Consider the following 22,000-nt stretch of genomic DNA (forward strand, 5'->3'; position numbering starts at 1 on the left):
TCATGTCACTCCAAATGGAGTCGAAAATGCTAAATCAGTGGCGTAGGAAGTTATGAAAGGTAAGTGCGCAGAACTAACGGTGAAATTTGGGACATTACACAGATACTTTTTACTTTACGATGTCCTAAGTGGGTCATTGGAAATCTTAACATTTATTCTACAAATTGTCATCTTCGAAATCTAATATTCTCAAACCTGTGGCTATTTTCTTTGAGATTTCATATCCAAATGTTTACTGCTTATCTGAAAATGTTGACATATTTTAACTGAGATTTTCTGTTACCCTCTGCACTCAATTGCCTCCCAATATAGCTAAACCTACGAAGGTCTTCTTCATATCGTGCGCTTGCCCACACTAAGCCCCAAGGCCAGACCAGAAAGCTCTAAAGCTGCTGCTGGGTCCTTAATTTATACAGAGCAATGTGAACAGGCGTATGAAAAGGAGTATAAAAAGCTATACCGATTGTGTACGATCATGTGCCAAACGAAGACTAAGCTATGCTAAAGATAGAAGACAAGACGCATGTATGACTGTACATTTACAACACAATACAACACAACACAAAGCAAGTGACAGACAAGATCAAAGTTCAATAACGCACACTAGTAACTTATCCTAATTGTAACAAGCGACAACGCTCTCAGCATTTGAAAGTGTATCATATTAAAATTAACGCGTCCTTGTCAATACCCATAGATGGTACTAATCATATTTAAAAGTAAGGCATTTACTTAATAAAACGTCATATGCATGTTTGGACTCACGATTTCCTGTCCTCATAGTTCACTTGTTAGTCTGACACGAAACTCAGTCCGTGTCGAAGTTGACGTCAGTCGAATCCAGGTTTGTTCACCGAGTCCTTGTTCTTCTGCTGGCTTTTCAATAATTCTACATCTCCAACTCATTCAAGAAGTCATTCCATATTCTGTAGAGGATTTTCACAGGTAAGACATTTGTATTACATTTTTCGTTTCAAATAATTTCAAATACGGTTATATGGGGAAACGTTTCCCATCAAAATACTGTATTCTATATTCTTTCCTATCTATACAGCAGGACCATATTAATATATTGTATCTTAAATTCACAAGTAGACCTACATTATGTAGGCTAGAATCTACAAATAAGGGATAAGCATACTAAAACACCAAAGGCAGTGGGTAAGGTAGGAAGCTATCAAATATGAGGGTAAGGGAAGAAATCCCTGGGCCAATTTGAGTAGCTATACCAGACGAATTTACATTTCTTGATGCTGAAGAGGAATGAGTCTCTACGCTCATTCTCCATTATAGTGTTTGTTAATCGTTGTCTCAGTATCTTGGTTAAATTCAACACGAACCAACACGAACCAGCACGGTACATCAGTAACTGCGCGAGTACCAACCATCAACTGTAGGCTACGTGGCGTATACGAGGCGTATATATGAAAATAAGCAACAACTAGTACATCCTTAGTTCGTTGTATATAATTATAAATAGAGCGGAAGCTTAACTAGAGACTATTGTCTTGAAAAAAGTTCTTTGTGTGCACTAGAAATGAATGCCGTGCATATTGCAGTGTAACTGTAGATAGATAAATGTGGTTTCCAATGAATGCCGTTCTCTACTTTGCTATTCCCGATAGAAGAAGACCTGCATTAACTACATAGTGAACGATGACGGAAAACATCTGATAAGACGATGAATAGTTAAAGTCCGAAAATGAAGTGTAATCGCACGAACTAACATGATACTGACAAACATCGCTGTAATACCGATATTTTTCCTTTTCTTTTCTTAAGTAATCCCTCTGCTAGATTTCAAGTTTTACAAAAATATATTTCGACAGGTACAGCTGAAAACTTCAACTATAATTTCAGGCTTACGTGTTTATTTTGGAAATATCGACTAAAAGTACAACTTTAAACGGTTCAATGTTTGATGTTTTAGCAAAATGTCCTCTTTTTGTAGAAGTATTGGAGAGAAAGGCTATAAAACATGGATGAAGTTAGTGTACCCGAGATTCATCATGTGACAGTTAAATGTATATGTATTTACTATGAGTTCATCAAGTGCAACTGTATCTTCATATATTTCTGGTAGAATAATAACATGTATATGAACAGTAGAAAACTGCCTAGAAAATGATAGCAAAATGGGAAAGTTTTAAGCAATTTCTATCTCAACCCTGGCTACAGGGAATTTGCCGCAAAATATTCGCTAGATTGATCAGTTTGTATAGCGCAGTGATTGTAATCTTGGGGTCACTGGGTCAGATCTCGTCCTTTCCAAAACTTCATTTGTACTTTTTCAGCATCACTAACATATGAATTCTGCAGTTAAGATTATTTTATATACTGACAAAGTCCATGTCCTATCATCTCCGTTATTTAATTAACATAAAATATATATCTACATTCGTGCCTGCTTGCGTGACTCGTCTGTTTGAGTTGACAATATCAATACTCACCCTCGTTCCAAAGTTCAAGCACCAATAAAAACCGCCATAGGCCTACATGCAATAAACATGCAGTCTAACAGTAACATACTAAGTTCATGCCTATCGTTATTATTAAGTTGTCACTGATACAGACTGATTATACTTGTTCTGTTTCTACTGATGTTCACACCATAGGATATTCAATACCTTATATAGTAGTAAAACAAAATAATAGTAAAACATATGATATCAAGAATAAAATGAAATATCCTTTCCATTTTCATACCTCAGAACCAAAACATTATTTGCAAGATGGGTCATGCATGTATGTTCTTACTTCTTTCATCGATCCTATTGCCAATTGGTAAGTTGCGCTAACAATACCAGATCAAATTCATTTTATTTTACCTGCAAAATGTGTATAGGTTACTAAGGTTGGCACTGTTTATAAGAATAAACTAAACTGCATAATAACCTACTGTTTTTATGATTCCTTCAAGTTTTTGTTTTGCATAGTGGGTTCGCTCAGAAATATATAGATATGAGGATGAAGATGTCTCATTTACCACGTTTTTCACGTAACATGCACAGGATACAGCGGTGAAAAATTCTGTCGTCCGCAACAAACCCTTGAATTTGGAAAAAGTGGTGCTCTCGACTGTTCATTTCCAAAAGAATATTTTGGTATTTACTGGTATGATTCTGTGGATGTTACCAAGCAACCACTCTTGTATATCCAGGAGGGGCAGAAACGTGGCCATGGGTACGAATCTGGGGAGTATGATATACACCCGGATGGTTCCTTGCTGATCTATCGTGTTACCATTGAACACGAAAGGAGTTTTACAGCCGTTCTCTTTGAAACCAGCATCAGCAACCTGGAACCAAATGAAGTTGTTGTCAATGTATTCGGTAAATCGATCAAGTAATTTTGTTTTGTTTTCTTCGTTTTTTATCGTTGGTTAAATTAAACTAAAACTTCGTCCAATGCTATGACATATGGATTCTCTTTTGACTTATATTATAGTTCACGACACTTGACCAGAACATGAACAAATTGTTTTTTATCTCTAAGTGCCCCATTTTTATTAGTTATATGCTCAATAGATGTAATCAGTCTCTGTTTAAAAGAAAAATTGTTGAATGGTGCACATTTTATCGCATATGTTAGGCTTATATTTTACAACACACTGATATGCTGTTCACATTTCCTATCTTTCAGCACGCCCTCGAATAACATTCCCAGTTATTGACAAATGTATCAATAAACAATATTGTTATCAGCAAATAGAGTGGAACGATACAATAGAATGTACTGTGACTGATGCCCGACCACCTCTTCAATTATCATGGGTCAAAAGGACGTCTGGTGGTGACTTTGACGAAACTTTTCAGCTTACATATTTCCCCAAAGGCGGATTGAATACAACTATTGCTACCCTGAAGTTTCAAACGCATTCAAGTGTGCAATTTTATTTCTTTGTGTGTAAAGCTGAGAGCGCAATATCTATCATAGGTAATTCAGATTCGTTCCTGATAGTCGAGGTAAATATTACACCTATGAAAGAACAAGAAAACATACTCTACCAAGAAGCGAAAAACGGGAGTGTGATGACACTACCATGTGATGTACAAGACGACACGATCTTCATTGTATGGAAGAAAAAAATAAATGGAACACGTTACGATGTAAAAGCTTATGGCTACATTAAAACAGGGACGTTCTTTCCAGAGAAACCGTACAGACTCAACCATGTTGGTGCACTAGTGATTCCTCAGATTAACCACAGTCAAGAGAACGTGTATGTCTGTTACGTAAGTAACGGGATTGAGGAACACGTCAAAAGTTACAATATAACAATCGGTAAGCTGAGATAAATTTTATATAACTCTTCACAAGATGTAGCTTTGCTAAATAATCTACCACTTGTTTCTATCGCTTGCTGTATATACCATTGGCATTCATAGGCAAAACTGTTGCAAATATACTCTAACGTGACAAAGGCAATACAATATGTATTCCATGTAAGGTTGAAATGTACGTTGTCAATTAGATATTTAGCTGACTTACTTCTATTTATGTTAACATTTTCCACTCATGAAACTTTCTGCATTTCCCTCAGAACCGAGTGCTTCTCACTATGACATAACCGTAATATTTAAACTTGCAATTACTTTCTATCACAGAGAACGTCATTGAAGAATTGGATCAGAACAACAAATCATCTGGTGCGATAGTCATAACAATATGCCTTGTCTTGCTATGTGTTATAGTAGGAATGGTCTTCGTTTTTATAGGTATTGTATTTGATTTATCATTCCAACTGGGTGTAATAAATACATATGTCTCGTTAAGTGAAACTTGCATAGGCGTCACATCAATGTAATCTTCATTGTATTCAAGTAAGATATTTATGTAATTTCGTCACAGAATGCTCAATTAGTTTTGAATCGTTTCTTGCATGATACCGCTTTGTACAGATTTTCTACTGATTTTGGCAGCAAACAACACAAGTCTTACTTTTACTTGAATTCTTTTTTCTCTGTTATAGTGCTTCGAAAGAGGAGGAATAGAACTGAAAGCGAAGACCAAACAGGTAAGGGGATTATAATGATCTAATTCAATAATAAGACTATATAAATAATATGTATTAAATATTAGACAATTGAGTGACTGTATAATAATTATGAAAACTAATGCTGTAACCTTCCATCGTTGACACAAATGAAATAAGTACCATTTTTGTATTAAATGCAATTAATCTGTCCTTACGTTTCGACTGTGGTATATGTAAAGTGACAGATGTTTTGTAGTTGGGGGGGGGGGGGTGTTACATGTTCAGTGATCAATTCAACCATCTTTTGAATAGCAAACTGTCGTGAACAAATTGGTAACACTATTCGATAACAATTGTACTACTCGTTATTTTTTGCATAATACATTAATTTTTACTCCTTTCAGAAAATGTATTGCCGCCTAATGCCTTGGGGTGCTCTGTTATTAAATAATGAACAACAAACAAAGAGGAAACTCCAGACATATATATAATTGTAGAGTATTAGCTTTATTGCTGGAGTGTATCTCAAGTACACTCTCTGAAGTCTGGAATCTTAGTCTTCTACATATTAAAAAACTACAGTATTTAAGTCATTACAACTTCCTGTGAGGGGGCGATAACCTCTCTGTGACATAAACTCTTGGTCTTACTTATAATTACTAAGGCACATAGGAGAGTGCTATGACTAACCTCATTCGTAATACACATGAAATGCAACAGGTTGTCATCTGTGATTCAGCATGAATAGTTCATGGAATTAAGACAAAGGGGGCTTCTACGAATATGATGTGGGTGTAGGGTGAATAAGTCATGAACAGGAAGTAAGCAGTTACTCTTAAGACAAAGAGGCATGGAAGCAAATGTTTAAAGTAATATGATGTGGATATAACTACATACTACATTACAATAATAAGAGGGGGGACTGGAATATGTATTCGGTTACATATATTCTTATGTTTATAGTTTACTTTTCAGAAAAGTGATGCAACACATATGATGTACTGATGATTTAATCATTTTGAAAAGTACACAATTGTCAGTAAAAATTCTACAAGTAGCTGACCTCCGTAAAGTAGATTGCTTCATAGTGCCTTATAAGGATAAATTGGAATATAAATAAGTCGTTTGCTTGCCGTGATAAGCCTTTTGTTCAATACCTTTATGGTAAGTTAACATAACATTCTCTGTTTGTGAAGTCGAGCTTCAAAAATGATGCAAATTCATAACTATTTTTGCGTGGATGAGACTGATGATTAAAGACAGGTGTGTCAGCAATCCTACGTTAAATATTACTATCATTTCTATATATTAGTATATAGCTGTCTACGTTGGAAGTCTATTGAACATTTGTACTTCTATTCAAAGAGAAAAGTCAGTTTACGTTTCAGACGACCTTTGGACACTGACCGTTCCTTTTCAAAGTCTCCATGGAATTATCCTTTATCATGAGTAACATTCCTTGAAAACCTCAAGAACAAATCTTCGAGAAACGTTAGAGCAATGTTCACACGCTAGTTTGTTTCAACATTAAATGTATACGAATGTGATAAACACATGCTGGCCTCTTCCTCTTTTTGTTTAATTTGAACTCTGTCATTTTATTTGACGGTGTGTTCGATGAAAGTTTCCATCGTGGGGTACCACTAAATGTTGATAAACGCTACCCACCCTTGTAGGATGAGTTTAAAAACAAAATTGTACTATTAAATTACATTTCAGCCTTTCAAACTGGCACCTTTCACTTTAGTTACCATGGAAACACAGTTTTAATAGACTTACCTTATATTATTAGATATTGCATGTTAAATAAATATTGCCCCTTGGGATTATAGAAAGATCAAAACTTACACCTATTTGACCTCTGATATTTGAGATTTGTTTCTGAGGGTCATGTCTTGGGCCAAGTCAGTAACAAGTTTGAAAAAAATCAGTGTAGCTGTTAAGGAGTTTTTTGACAATCTTGCAAACTGTAATCGACACATACAGACTGATGACTCTAATATATGGACTTTCATCTATGGCTATGGTAATGGTTTCTTAACTTAAAGACCGAGCTTACATTCTTGCTTGATTTCAGAAAAGGGTACCCCCTCTGAAGAGGAACCACTCCGTGATATCAAACAAGAGCTTCAAACTGTATCAGGTATGGCAATTTTACAGTTTTGTCCCATCCGATATTTTCTCTGCTGGACTATAAAATTCTGATAATCGGCTAATGATCTTTCGTTTAGTATTTTATTTTACATCTAGATTCTTTCAGGAAGGAGTATTGTTGCTAAAGGTAACTTTGAAGCATGAAATTCGTAAGCCAACATTCGTTGAAATTGAAACGGTTGGGAAGATGTTCTTCAATAGGACTAAACGTTCTTACAAATAATGAGGTTTTCAGTTTTGAAGAATAGTATGGAAATTTCTAGTACATGACAAAATTCGGAGATAAAGCGTTCAAAATGATGAGATTAATATATGGAAGCCAAATAGTTTTCCTCTTTCTTTAAGCACGATCTTACATTCCTGTTTGATTGCAGAAACTTGTACCTCATTTGAAAAGGATCCTAAAATCCCGCAGAATCAAACTGAATTAGGTATGACAATTTTACAGTTTTCTTCCATCCGATGTTTGCTCTGCTGGAAGATAACGTTCTGGTCACCAGCTCATGATATTTCGTTTAATATTTTATTTGTCATCTAAATTCTGCAAGGAAGGAATATTGTTGCTGAAGTTAAGCGTGGGGAATTAAACTCGTTAGCCAACATTTTGTTTTATATTGAAATGGTTTCGAAGAGTTTCTCCAATAAGACTATACGTTCTTACAAATAACAATGGTTTTAGTTAAGAGATAAGGCTTTCAACATTTTAAGAAGAATGAATGAATGAATGAATGACTAAATGAATGAATGAAGGAAAGTTTATGCACAACCACTACCTTGCAACACAAGATTTGCACGGTCGTGCTGAAACCAAAATACAAAACTGGAGAAATTTAACAATTACAAATAACATTACTTAGCATTTGAATTATTGAAATAAGTATAATGATTAACAAAAAGATAATGTGTGGGAAGTTTATTGAAACAGTTGATAGAAAGAATACTCCGAAGATGAACGTATGAATTCAAATGCATTTCTTTCTTCTTTAAGCACGAGCTTTCATTCTTGTTTGATTTCAGAAACTTGTACCTCCCCTGGAAAGGAACCCCTCGATGATAGAAACCCACAGACTCAAACTGAATCAGGTACGACAATTTAAAAACAATTTTAGATTTAAGCTGTATTCAAGAGGTTCTTCAATAAGACCACAAGTAGTGAGGTTTCAGTTTCGAGATCCATTATGAGTTAACGACATCATTCAGAGATAATACGTCACGAAATTGAAAGCTGAAACAGAAAAGATCAAAAGTTCAATCTAAACGTAAATACCCTGGCTATGACTGAAAATATGTTGGGCAAAATAAGATCAGTTACAGATAAAATGTCAATTTCAAGACATAAAACATCAGAAGTTCCAGATAAACCTTGATTGTTTAACGGAATACTCAAGCAAAGGTCAAAATTCAACATGAAAAAGTTGGATGTCCTCCCCAACACCAGCTCTGATTGGTACTTTATCGAAAGTGTTTATATCAAGAGAACCAGCCAATTCACACGGAGATTACAGTAACTATTGTAAAGTTTTGGACCACAGTAAAAACTGGATCGTGCTGACAAATCTGATAAATCGGTAGCATGTGCTATATGGATTACAGTAAGAACAGGATATGTTTAATCCCAAAAAATCCCCAAAACTTGATTTGTTGGAATTACACATATCCTCAGTTCTAACTGTAATCATAATAACACATGCTACCGATTTATAGCACGATCCAGTTTTTACTGTGGCACAAAACTTTAAAACTTACAGTAGTAACTGTGTTCTTTTTGTCTGTCGGGTGAGAGAACAGAACAATTGCGCTAGTACTTATTGCTTGAATTTCACTGCGTACGAATCTTAACACGACCAGTCGATTTCTCAAGCCCAACCCAACCAACTGAAAATATATAATTAAACAAGATTTTTCTCTGATCGGACTGAAAATTATTTATAGCATAGTATACCGTACATTCGTCACATGGCTAAGTCTAAAAATTTCTCTCAATTACATTTAACAAGGATTTGTGAGTCTTCAGGGCGGGGAGCAGATTTTTGTTTACTTAGGCTGCATCTTGTCTTTAAGTGTTAATATCAATGCCCATTAAATTTACTAACCAGTAACAATAGCCACCTCCCCCCCCCCCTCCCTTCCACTACCAAACCACACACACGCACACACACACATTTTTAAGCTGATGATTGCCACGCAAGTGTAACCCATTTATTGTAAGTTTGGATGAACCCAAGATATCACATTTGTATAATAAAGTGCATCTTCTCTCGATAGGTAACCTAAACCATCAAGATGAAAACCAGTCGAAAAAACAACATGAGAATCCAGAGCATGGCAAAATCCAGGTTCATCAAAGCAACATCCAAATAAAGAAATATGTTGTTGGCAGTGAAAAACTTGATCGTGAAGAAAAAATTATCTTCTTAATTGATGGCAGTAATGTTGATATAGATGCAATTGCGTTCATTTTGTTAAAATATGTTACAGGAGTCAAGAATAAGGATCATTTCAGCTGTGACGTCAAATGTCTGGATAACAATCAAACACTGCAAAGTTGTGGAATTGAAATGCAGATATGTACCATCAAAGATAAGTTGTCGTCAGAATTGCCATTTGATATTACCTTCGTAATTATACCTGTGTCAATGAGTGATTCGGGAGGAACAAGGAGTACAGCATTTGCAACCGATACGACAAGCATCGGGGACACAAAAGATCCGAACGATACATCTAAAACAAGTTCGAGTGACGCAACCATGCAAGAGAAGATAACGTTCGCAACAGATTCAGCAAGCGCAATTGACTTTCAAGAAATAACAGAACAACTTCACACACTTACAACATGTGAAGACATGTACAAATTGGAATACGTTAATGCGGTAGTAATATTACAAGAAAGCACTCAAGAGCAGTCATTCTCTTTAGGGGACTGTTTGCATAATACTGTATGCAGAATACTTGGCCAAAATTTGCGCGAAAAGTTATTCGCCATGACAGCGTGTAATACGAAAGAGGAATTTGACGCTTTCAAAACGAAAGGAAGTATCGAATGTCCCACCCACATTTACTTTGCATTAAAACATAGATCATTTCAAAGAAAATCGAGTAAAGTAGTTTTTTATGGAGAACAAAGTAAGAGCAACTTTAAGAACTTCATAGAAAAGTTTAAAAATGAATCACACGTTAGTCTTGACCAAAGCATGCAGGTTTTAGGTAAACGTAAAGATCTAGTAGTTGCTATTTCAACAATTGAAGAAAGCATGGCAGCAAGAAGAGAAATATGTAACGAGACGACAGAAGGAAAACATCTGATTAATACCACTGGGATCAAAGTTTCCATTGAACATGGAGGAAAGGCTTTAAACTGTATGAAATGTAAAAATACCTGTACCTATCCTGTTGCTTCCAAAACATGGTCCTACTTCTCAGATAGTTGTAATGTTTGTAAATGTGACACTCGCCATCATCACGAGTGCTCATATAGGTTCAAAACTGAAGACGAAATCGAAAAAGAAATGTGTGACAAAGAATTGTCCTTACAACTTCAGGTCCGTACAAAGGCTGAGGAAATCGACAGTTATCTGGACTTTCTTAACAAATTTGCGTTGAAACCAACTGTTTTGTCTGTTGATGGAAATGCTCAGAATATAACAATAACAGAAAATGCAAGTGAAGGAAGCGAGTCGAACGATTTTCTAACCAATTTCAATGATATATTTCAGTAAGAGTTTCATATTTGATAGAATGTGACTATTGAAAGATCTTTGGATGGGATAACAGCAACACGAATTTTAGACACTGATGTTAATTGCACCCTGTATCGACAATTTGAAGATACCTCACATTCGAACTTACAAACCGATGCCTCAAATTTTGGAATTGGGGCTGTTCTCAGTCAAACAGGTAAGGATGGGAAAGAACATCCCGTTGCTTACATAAGTCGTAAATTGTCAGAGAGAGAACAAAGATTTAGCGTACCCGAAAAAGAAGCCCTGGCAATCATTTGGGCTGTCGCTAAACTGAAGTATTTTCTGATTGGTGTCAGGTTCAAAACTTTCACAGACCACCAAGCTCTAAAATGGCTGGAAAAAACCAAAGGCTCAAATAATAGGCTGTTGAGATGGTTATTGGCTTTACAGCAATTCAGTTTTGATGTGCAGTACAGGAGGGGAAGCTCAAATGGCAATGCTGATGGTCTCAGCAGAATGTAAAGTCTATTACCTTTCGAGTGTATTGAGTGTGTATAACTTCACATACTGTGTATATATTGTGTAAATTGTGTACTTTGTCAATGATTTCAAATTATTTCAGTTATTTCAGATTAACTCCAAGGCTATATACCTTTCGAGTGTATTGAGTGTGTATAACTTCACATACTGTGTATATATTGTGTAAATTGTGTACTTGTCAGTAATTACAAATTATTTCAGTTATTTCAGATTAACTCCAAGGCTATATACCTTTCGAGTGTATTGAGTGTGTATAACTTCACATACTTTGTATATATTGTGTAAATTGTGTACTTTGTCAGTAAATTCAATTGTATTTGTAGTAGAGGTTGTTGTTGAGTGGATTAACTCTCACTCTTGTAAAAAGTGTATGTAAATGATGGTACAGGGTTTGGTTGGATTTGTTTTGTGTACATAGGGTTCGTAAGGATTAAGTTTTAAGGTAAAAGAAGACTGACACAGTCTTTCGGGGAGGAGGGGCATGTTGTGAAGTCTATAAGTAAGGATAGGAAAGCTGCTTATGTCCTAGGGATAGCTTAAGGGGATTACAAGGCTGGGATTACTTTGTACGTAAAGACTTGCTAATAGGATTAAAGGATAGAGCTAGAGATGAGGAGAGGGCTTACGGGCAGTTGGACTGTGGCTTTTGTGAGGTGAGGAGCCAAGGTATTAGGAGACGAGAAAAGGAGAGAAGCGTAAGGGAGTGTGGGAAGATAGCGAGGATAGTGTTGCAAGGAAGCAGAGGTTGTTTAAGGAAAATTGATGTGAAGGAATTGTGAAAGGAAGCAGTGGAATTATGTGGAGCTATGTGGAGTTTGAAAAATAAAGGAAGAAAAGCAACGAATGACACTTTCTTGAACTTATTACCCCACACTACGTAACAGTCAATTTGAGTATCGATACCAGACGAATTTACATTTCTTGATGCTAAAGAGAAATGAGTCTCTAAGCTCATTCCCAACGATAGTGTTTGTTAAACATTGTCTCAGTATCTTGGTTAAATTCAACACGAACCAGTTAGTGTCTATGGAGAGAACACGAAAAGGCTAGGGAGCACGGTACTTCAGTAACTGCGCGAGTACCAACCATCAACTGTAGGCTATGTGGCGTATACGAGGCGTGTATATGAAAACAAGCACAAACTAGTTCATCCGTAGTACGCTGTATATAATTATAAATAGAGCGGAAGCTTAACTGGAGACTATTGTCTTGAAAAAGTTCTTTGTGTCCACTAGAAATGAATGCCGTGCATATTGCAGTGTAACTGTAGATACATATATGTTGTTTCCAATAAATGCCGTTTTCTAATTTGCTATTACCGATAGAAGTAGACCTGCATTAACTACATAGTGAACGATGACGGAAAACATCTGATGACACGATGAATAGTTAAAGTCCGAAAATGAAGTGTAATCGCACGAACTAACATAATACTGACAAACATCGCTGTAATACCGATATTTTTCCTTTTCTTTTCTTAAGTAATCCCTCTGCTAGATTTCAAGTTTTACAAAAAAATATATTTCGACAGGTACAGCTGAAATCTTCAACTATAATTTCAGGCTTACGTGTTTATTTTGGAAATATCGACTAAAAGTCAAACTTTAAACGGTTCAAAGTTTGATGTTTTAGCAAAATGTCCTCTTTTTGTAGAAGTATTGGAGAGAAAGGCGATAAAACATGGATGAAGTTAGTGTACCCGAGATTCATCATGTGACAGTTAAATGTATATGTATTTACTATGAGTTCATCAAGTGCAATTGTATCTTCATATATTTCTGGTAGAATAATAACATGTATATGAACAGTAGAAAACTGCCTAGAAAATGATAGCAAAATGGGAAAGTTTTAAGCAATTTCTATCTCAACCCTGGCTACAGGGAATTTGCCACAAAATATTCGCTAGATTGATCAGTTTGTATAGCGCAGTGATTGTAATCTTGGGGTCAATGGGTCAGATCTCGTCCTTTCCAAAAGTTCATTTGTACTTTTCAGCATCACTAACATATGAATTCTGCAGTTAAGATTATTTTATATACTGACAAAGTCCATGTCCTATCATCTCCGTTATTTAATTAACATAAAATATATATCTACATTCGTGCCTGCTTGCGTGACTCGTCTGTTTGAGTTGACAATATCAATACTCACCCTCGTTCCAAAGTTCAAGCACCAATAAAAACCGCCATAGGCCTACATGCAATAAACATGCAGTCTAACAGTAACATACTTAGTTCATGCCTATCGTTATTATTAAGTTGTCACTGATACAGACTGATTATACTTGTTCTGTTTCTACTAATGTTCACACCGTACAACATTCAATACCTAGTAATATAGTTCTTAGTAGTAATACAGAATAATAGTAAAAAATATGATATCAAAAATAAAATAAAATATCCTTTCCATTTTCATACCTCAGAACCAAAACATTATTTGCAAGGTGGGTCCTGCATGTATGTTCTTACTTCTTTCATCGATCCTATTGCCAATTGGTAAGTTGCGCTAACAATACCAGATCAAATTCCTCTTATTTTACCTGCAAAATGTGTATAGGTTACTAAGGTTGGCACTGTTTGTAAGAATAAACTAAACTGCATAATAACCTACTGTTTTTTATGATTCCTTCAAGTTTTTGTTTTGCATAGTGGTTTCGCTCAGAAATATATAGATATGAGGATGAAGATGTCACATTAACAACGTTTTCACATAACATGCACAGGATACAACGCTGAACAATTCTGTCGTCCGCAACAAACCCTTGAATTTGGATAAAGTGGTGTTCTCGACTGTTTATTTCCAAAAGAATATTTTGGTGTTTACTGGTATGACTCTGTGGATGTTACCAAGCAACCACTCTTGTATATCCAGGAGGGGCAGAAACGTGGCCATGGATACGAATCTGGGGGGTATGATACACACCCGGATGGTTCCTTGCTGATCAATCGTGTTACCATTGAACACGAAAGGAGTTTCGCAGCCGTTCTCTTTATAACCAGAATCAGCAACCTGGAACCAAATGAAGTTGTTGTCAATGTATTCGGTAAATCAATCAAGTCGTTTTGTTATATATCGTAGTTTATCGTTGGTTAAATTAAACTAAAACTCTGTCCAATGCAATGACATATGGATTCTCTTTTGACTTATATTATTGTTCTCGACACTTGACCAGAACATGAACAATTGTCAACCAATCATCAACTACTTATGAAAGAAACAATAGGTGTAGGGAATTGTTTTTTATCTCTTAGTGCTCCATTATATTAGTTATATGCTCAAAAGATGTAATCAGTCTCTATTAAAAAGAAAACTTGTTGAATGGTGCACATTTTATCGCACATGGTTGGCTTATTGTTTACAACACACTGAACTATATGCTGTTCACATTTCCTTTCTTTCAGAACGCCCACGAATAACATTCCCGGTTATTGACAAATGTATCAATAAACAAAATTGTTATCAGCAAATAGAGTGTAACGATACAATGGAATATACTGTGACTAATGCCCGACCACCTCCTCAATTATCATGGGTCAAAAGGACGTCTGGTGGTGACTTTGACGAAACTTTTAAGCTTACATTTTCCCCTAAGGGCGGATTTTATACAACTACTGCTACCCTGAAGTTTCAAAAGCATTCAATTTTGCAATTTTATTTCTTTGTGTGTAAAGCTGAGAGCGCAATATCTATCATAGGTAATTCAGATTCGTTCCTGATAGTTGAGGTAAATATTACACCTATGAAAGAACAAGGAAACATACTCTTTCAAGAAGCGAAAACGGGAGTGTGATAACACTACCATGTGATGTACAAGACGACACGATCTTCATTGTGTGGAAGAAAAAAGTAAATGGAACACGTTACGATGTAATAGCTTATGGCTACATCAAAACAGGGACGTTCTTTCCAGAGAACCCGTACAGACTCAACCATAATGGTGCACTGGTGATTCCTCAGATTAACCAGAGTCAAAACAACGTGTATGTCTGTTACGTGAGTAACGGGATCGAGGAACACGTCAAAGGTTACAATTTAACAATCGGTAAGCTGAGATAACTTTTATATAACTCTTCACAAGATTTAGCTTTGCTATTTAATCTACCACTTGTTTCTATCGCTTGCTGTGTATACCATTGGCATTCATAGGCAAAACTATTGCAAACATGCTCTAACGTGACAAAGGCAATACAAAGTGTATTCCAAGTAAGGTTGAAATGTACGTTGTCAAGTAGATATTTAGCTGACTTAATTATAATTCTGTTAACATTTTCCACTCGTGAATCTTCCTGCATTTCCATCAGAACCGAGTGCTTCTCACTATGACATAACCGTAATATTGAACCTTGCAATTACTTTCTATCACAGAGAACGTCATTGAAGAATTCGATCAGAACAACAAATCATCTGGTGCGATAGTCATAACGATATGCCTTGTCTTACTATGTGTTATAGTAGGAATGGTCTTGGTTTTTATAGGTATAGTATTTGATTTATCATTCCAAATGGGTGTAATAAATACATATGTCTCGTTAAGTGAAACTTGCATAGGCGTCACATCAATGTAATTTTAATTGTATTCAAGTAAGATTTTTATGTAATTTCGTCAGAGAATGCTCAATTAGTTTTGAATCGTGTCTTGCATAGTACCGCTTTGTACAGATTTTCTACTGATTTTGGCAGCAAACTCTAACACAAGTCTTACTTTAACTTGAATTCTTTTTCTCTGTTCAAGTATTTCGAGAGAGGAGAAATATAACAAAAAGCAATGACCAAACAGGTAAGGGGATTTCATTGATCTAATTCAATAAAAAGACTATAGAAATAATACGTAACAAATATTAAACAAATGCTGTAACCTTCCTTCCTTGACACAAATGAAATAAGTACCATTTTTGTATGAAATGCAATTAATCTGTCCTTACGTTTCGACTGTGGCATATGAATAGCAATATGAATAGCAAACGGTTGTGAACAAATTGGTAACACTATTCGATTACAATTGTACTATACGTTATTTTGTCATCATACATTAAGTTTTACTCCTTTCAGAAAATGCATTGCCGCCTAATATAATGAGAAAAAATACTAGAATATGTAAACGGTTACATATATTCTTATGTTTATAGTTTACTTTTCAGAAAAGTGATGCAACACATATGATGTTCTGATGATTTAATATTTTGCAAAGTACATTATCGTCAGTAAAAAGTCTAAAAATAGCTGACCTCCGTTAATTACATTGCTTCATACTGCCTAATTAGGATAAATTGAAATATAAATGAGTCGTTTGTTTGCTGTGGTATGCTTTTTGTTTCAAAACCTTTATTGGAAAGTTAACATAACCTTCTTTATTTGTGAAGTCGAGCTTATAAAAAATGATGCAAATTCGTACAATTTTTGCGTGGATGAGACTGACGATTAAAGACAAGTGTCAGCAATCCTACGTTAAATATTACAATCCTTTCTATATATTAGTATAAAGCTGTCTACGTTGGAAGTCTATTGAACAATTGTACTTCTATTCAAAGAGAAAAGTCATTTTGCGTTTCAGACGACCTTTGGACACTGACCGTTCCTTTTTAAAGCAATTTTCACACGCTAGTTTGTTTCAACATGTATACGAATGTGATAAACACATGCTAGCCTATTCCTCTTTTTGTTTAATTTGAACTTTGTCATTTTATTTGACGATGTGTTCGATGAAAGTTTCCATCGTAGGATACCACGAAATGTTGAAAAACGCGACCCACCCGTGTAGGATGAGTTTAAAAACAAAATTACCCTATTACATTACAGCCTTTCAAACCGGCACCTTTCAATTTAGTTACCTTGGAAACACAGATTGTGGAAACACATATTTAATAGACATACATTCCACTAATTATATTATTAGATACTGCATGTTACTTAAATATTGCCCTTAGAGTTATAGCAGGATCAAAACTTACACTTATTTGACCTCTGATATTTGAGATTTGTTTCTGAGGGTCATGTCTTGGGCCAACTCAGTACCAAGTTTGAAGAAAATCAGTGTAGCTGTTAAGGAGTCTCTTGACAATCTTGCAAACTGTAATAGACACAAACAGACGGATGACTCTAATATATGGACTTTCGTCTATGGCTATGGTTTCTTACCTTAAAGACCGAGCTTACATTATTGCTTGATATCAGAAATGGGTACCCCCTCTGAAAAGGAACAACTCAGGGGTAGCAAACAAGAGCTTCAAACTGAATCAGGTATGGCAATTTTACAAATTTGTCCCATCCGATATTTTCTCTGCTGGACTATGAAATTCTGATAATCGGCTCATGATCTTTCGTTTAGTATTTTATTTTACATCTAGATTCTGTCAGGAAATAGTATTGTTGCTAAAGGTAACCTTGAGGCATGAAATTCGTAAGCCAACATTCGTAGAAATTGAAACGGTTGGGAAGATGTTCTTCAATAAGACTTAACGTTCTTACAAATAATGAGGTTTTGAGTTTTGAAGAATAGTATGGAAATTTCTAGTAGATGACAACATTTGGAGATAAAGCGTTCACAAGGATGAGATTAATATATGGTAGCCAAATATTTTTCCTCCTTCTTTATGCACGATCTAACATTCCTGTTTGATTTCAGAAACTTGTACCTCCTTTGAAAAGGATCCTAAAATCCCTCAGAATGAAACTGAATTAGGTAAGACAATTTTACAGTTCTGCTCTGCTGGAAGATAAAGTTCATCAGCTCATGATCTTTCGTTTAGTATTTTATTTGTCATCTAAATTCTGCGAGGAAGGAATATTGTTGCTAAAGTTAAACGTGGGGAATTAAATTCGTAAGCCAACATTTGTTTACAATTGAAATGGTTTCGAAGAGGTTCTCCAATAAGACTATACGTTCTTACAAATAACAATGGTTTTAGTTAAGATATAAGGCGTTCAAAAGTTTAAGATGAATCAATGAATGAATGAATGAAAAGTTTATGCACAGCCACTACCTTGCAACACAAGATTTGCACGGTCGTGCTTTTGCACGGTCGTGCTGAAACCAAAATACAAAACTGGAGAAATTTAACAACTACAAAATGACATTACTTAGCATTCAACTTATTGAAATAAGTATCATGATTAACAACAAAAAATAATGTTTGGGAAGTTTATTAAAACGGTTGATAGAAAGAATACTGCGAAGATGAATGTATGAATTCAAATATATGTATTTCTTCTTTAAGCACAAGCGTTCATTCTTGTTTGATTTCAGAAACTTGTACCTCCCCTGGAAAGGAACCCCTCGATGATAGAAACCCACAGACTCAATCTGAATCAGGTATGACAATTTAAAAACAATTTTATCCGAGAGTTTGCTTTGCGCGAGCAATGCAAATATAGTCATCAGCTCAGAATCTCTAAATTTTGTGTTTTATTGAATGCTGAAAGAGAAAAGATCAAAAGTTAAATATAAACGTAAATGTGCTGGCTATGAGTGGAAATATGTTGGGCAAAATAAGATCAGTGAAAGATCAAATGTCAAATTCAGGACATAAAACATCAGAACTTCCAAATAAACCTTGATTGTTTAACGGAATACTCAAGCAAAGGTCAAAATTCAACCTGAAAATGTTGGATGTCCTCCCCAACACCAGCTCTGATTAGTACTTTATCGAAAGTGTTTATATCAAGAGAACCAGCCGATTCACACGGGGATTACAGTAACTACCGTAAAGTTGTGGACCACAGGAAAACTGGATTGTGCTGACAAATCTGATAAATCGGTAGCATGTTCTTTATGGATTATAGTAAGAACTGAGGATATGTGTAATCCCCTCTCCCCCCCCCCCAAAAAAAACATTGATTTGTTGGAATTAAACATATCCTCAGTTCCTATTGCAATCATAATAGCACATGCTACCGATTTATAGCACGATCCAGTTTTTACTGTGGCACAAAACTTTAAAACTTACAGTAGTAACTGTGCTCTCTTTGTCTATCTGGTGAGTGAACAGAACAATTGCGCTAGTACTTATTGCTTAACTTTCACTGCGTACGAATCTTAACACGACCAGTCGATTTCTCAAGCCCAACCCAACCAACTGAAAATGTATAATTAAACAAGATTTTTTCTCTGGCCGGACTGGAAATTATTTAAAGTATAGTATACCGTACATTCGTAGCATGGCTAGGTCTAAACATTTCTCTTAATTACATTTAACAAGGATTTGTGAGTCTTCAGGGCGGGGAGCAGATTTTTGTTTACATCGGCTGCATCTTGTCTTTAAGTGCTAAGATCCATGCCCATTAAATGTGCTTACCGGTAACAATAGCCCCCCCCCCTCCCACTACCAAACCACACACACACACACACATTTTTAAGATGATTTCCACGCAAGTATAACCCGTTTATTGTAAGTTTCGATTAACACAAGATATCACATTTGTATAATAAAGTGCATCTTCTCTCGATAGATAACCAAAATCATCAAGATGAAAACCAGTCGAATAAACAACATGAGCATGGCGAAATCCAGGATCATCAAAACAACATCCAAATAAAAAAATATGTTGTTGACAGTGAAAAACCTGATCGTAAAGAAAAAGTTATCTTCTTAATTCATGGCAGTAATATTGAAATAGATGCAACTGCGTTCGTTTTGTTAAAATATGTTACAGGAGTCAAGAATAAGGATCATTTCAGCTGTGACGTCAAATGTCTGGATAACAATCAAACACTGCAAAATTGTGGAATTGAAATGCAGATATGTACCCTCAAAGATAAGTTGTCGTCACAATTGCCGTTTGATATTACTTTCGTAATTATACCTGTATCAATGAATGGTTCAGTTGGAACAAGGAGTACAGCATTTACAACCGATACTACAAGCATGGAGGACATAAAAGATTCGAACGATACACCAGTCACGGTTGCTAAAACAGGTTCGAGTGACGCAATCATGCAAGGGAAGATAACGCATGCAACAGATGCAGCAAGCGCATTGGACTTTAAAGAAATAACAGAACAACTTCACACACTTACTACATGTGAAGACACGTACAAGTTGGAATACGTTAATGCAGTAGTGATACTACGAGATATCACTCAAGAACTGTCATTCCCTTTGGAGGCTTGTTTATATCATCCTGTATTTAAAATACTTGGCAAGAATTTGCGAGATAAAGTAATCGCCATGATAGCCTGTAACACAAATGGAGAATTTGACGATTTCAAAACAAAAGGAAGTATTGAGTATCCTTCCCATGTATTCTTTTCATTGAAAAATAGTTCATTTAGTTTTTATGGAAAACAAAGTGAGAGAAATTTTAAAAACTTCAAAGTAAAGGTAAAAAATGAATCACCCGTTAGTCTTGAACATAGCATGCAGGTTTTAAGAAAACGAAAAGATCTAGTAGCTGCTATTTCAACAATTCAAGAAAGCATTGCAGCAGAAAGAAAAATTAGTAACGAGGCTACAGAAAACTACAAACAACACCTGGTTAATACTAGGGGTATCAAAGTTTCTATTGGAACTGAAAAATTGGCTTTAAACTGTATCAAATGCAAACATACTTGTATCTATATTGTTGCTTCCAAGATATCGTCCGTCTTGTCATATAGTTGTAATGTTTGTAAATGTGACACTTGCAATCATCAAGAGTGCTCGTATAGGTTCAAAACTGAAGAGGAAATCGAAAAAGAAATGCGTGACAAAGAATTGACCTTACAACTTCAGGTCCGTACAAAGGCTGAGGAAATCGACAGTTATCTGGACTTTCTGAACGAATATGCGTTGAAACCAACTGTTTTGTCTGTTGATGGAAATGCTCAGAATATAACAATCACAGAAAATACAAGTGAAGGAAGCGAGTCGAAAAATTTTCTAACCATTTTCAATGAGAAATTTGTGTAAGAGTTTCATATTTGATAGAAAGTGACTAATGAAATATTTTTTGATGGGATATCAGCAACAAGAAATCCAAACACTGACGTTAATTGTACCCTGTATCGACAATTTCAAGATACCTCACTTCAAACTTAGTGTTTGTTTAAATAGTTACTTTGACTGAGTGAAACAAACTTTAAGAAATATTAAATGAATATTTTACTTTATAAAAATGCTTTTCGCAATAATAGTTATGATTTTGGCTCTCTGTTGACGCTGAAGATATTCAACCAAGAGTGACAGGAAACTTCTATGTGAGAGGTGATTAAAATCAACAATTAGACACCACTCCGCATTTCGATGACATGAGTAAGTATTGGAAATGTTAGCACTATTTTTCACCGAAAGCACTTTTTACTTGTACACCTTATTTTGCATTTGCCAATGTAATACAACTTTCTGTGACAAACTGTGTAATTCCATGATGGAAACTCTCCTATGAATTATTGATATATTTCTGAATGAAATTACTCATTCGCATAGTTTTCACAATTGACGGTTGATTCGTGTTATGAATGGTTGCAATTTATATGGAATGTCTTAATGATAATTATATTAACTTGATATTGTTGGCTAGTGTAAGAATACATAAAAAATTGTATCAATGTGCATTTGCATGTATTTAATTTATCGTGTAACTACTTTTTGTGATTAGGTTCAAGTAACGGTATAACTTATCTAAGTAATCCGTGTTTTCGTAATATATATGTTGTACTTCTTCGGTATGTTTA

The 22,000-nt window shown here is 35.3% G+C and overlaps 1 protein-coding gene across 2 annotated transcripts; it reads left to right on the plus strand.

Moving 5' to 3' along the window:
• Window positions 1-578: 578 nt before the first annotated feature.
• LOC139982922 (uncharacterized) lies at window positions 579-22,000 on the plus strand. 2 transcript variants are annotated; one of them, XM_071996127.1, is made up of 10 exons: window positions 579-945; window positions 2,712-2,784; window positions 3,012-3,332; window positions 3,643-4,284; window positions 4,608-4,718; window positions 4,973-5,017; window positions 7,056-7,121; window positions 7,507-7,563; window positions 18,596-18,661; window positions 19,798-22,000. In XM_071996127.1, the coding sequence occupies exons 2-10, from the start codon at window positions 2,733-2,735 to the stop codon at window positions 21,234-21,236; spliced, it is 2,799 nt and encodes a 932-aa protein (XP_071852228.1). In that variant the 5' UTR covers window positions 579-945; window positions 2,712-2,732; the 3' UTR covers window positions 21,237-22,000. The 2 variants fall into 2 exon arrangements, with proteins under 2 accessions (XP_071852228.1, XP_071852227.1); XM_071996126.1 differs by lacking the exons at window positions 18,596-18,661; window positions 19,798-22,000 and adding exons at window positions 8,150-8,215; window positions 9,398-12,161.

The sequence above is a fragment of the Apostichopus japonicus genome, chromosome 16 (assembly GCF_037975245.1).
Source record: "Apostichopus japonicus isolate 1M-3 chromosome 16, ASM3797524v1, whole genome shotgun sequence".
Classification (NCBI taxonomy): Eukaryota; Metazoa; Echinodermata; class Holothuroidea; order Aspidochirotida; family Stichopodidae; genus Apostichopus; species Apostichopus japonicus.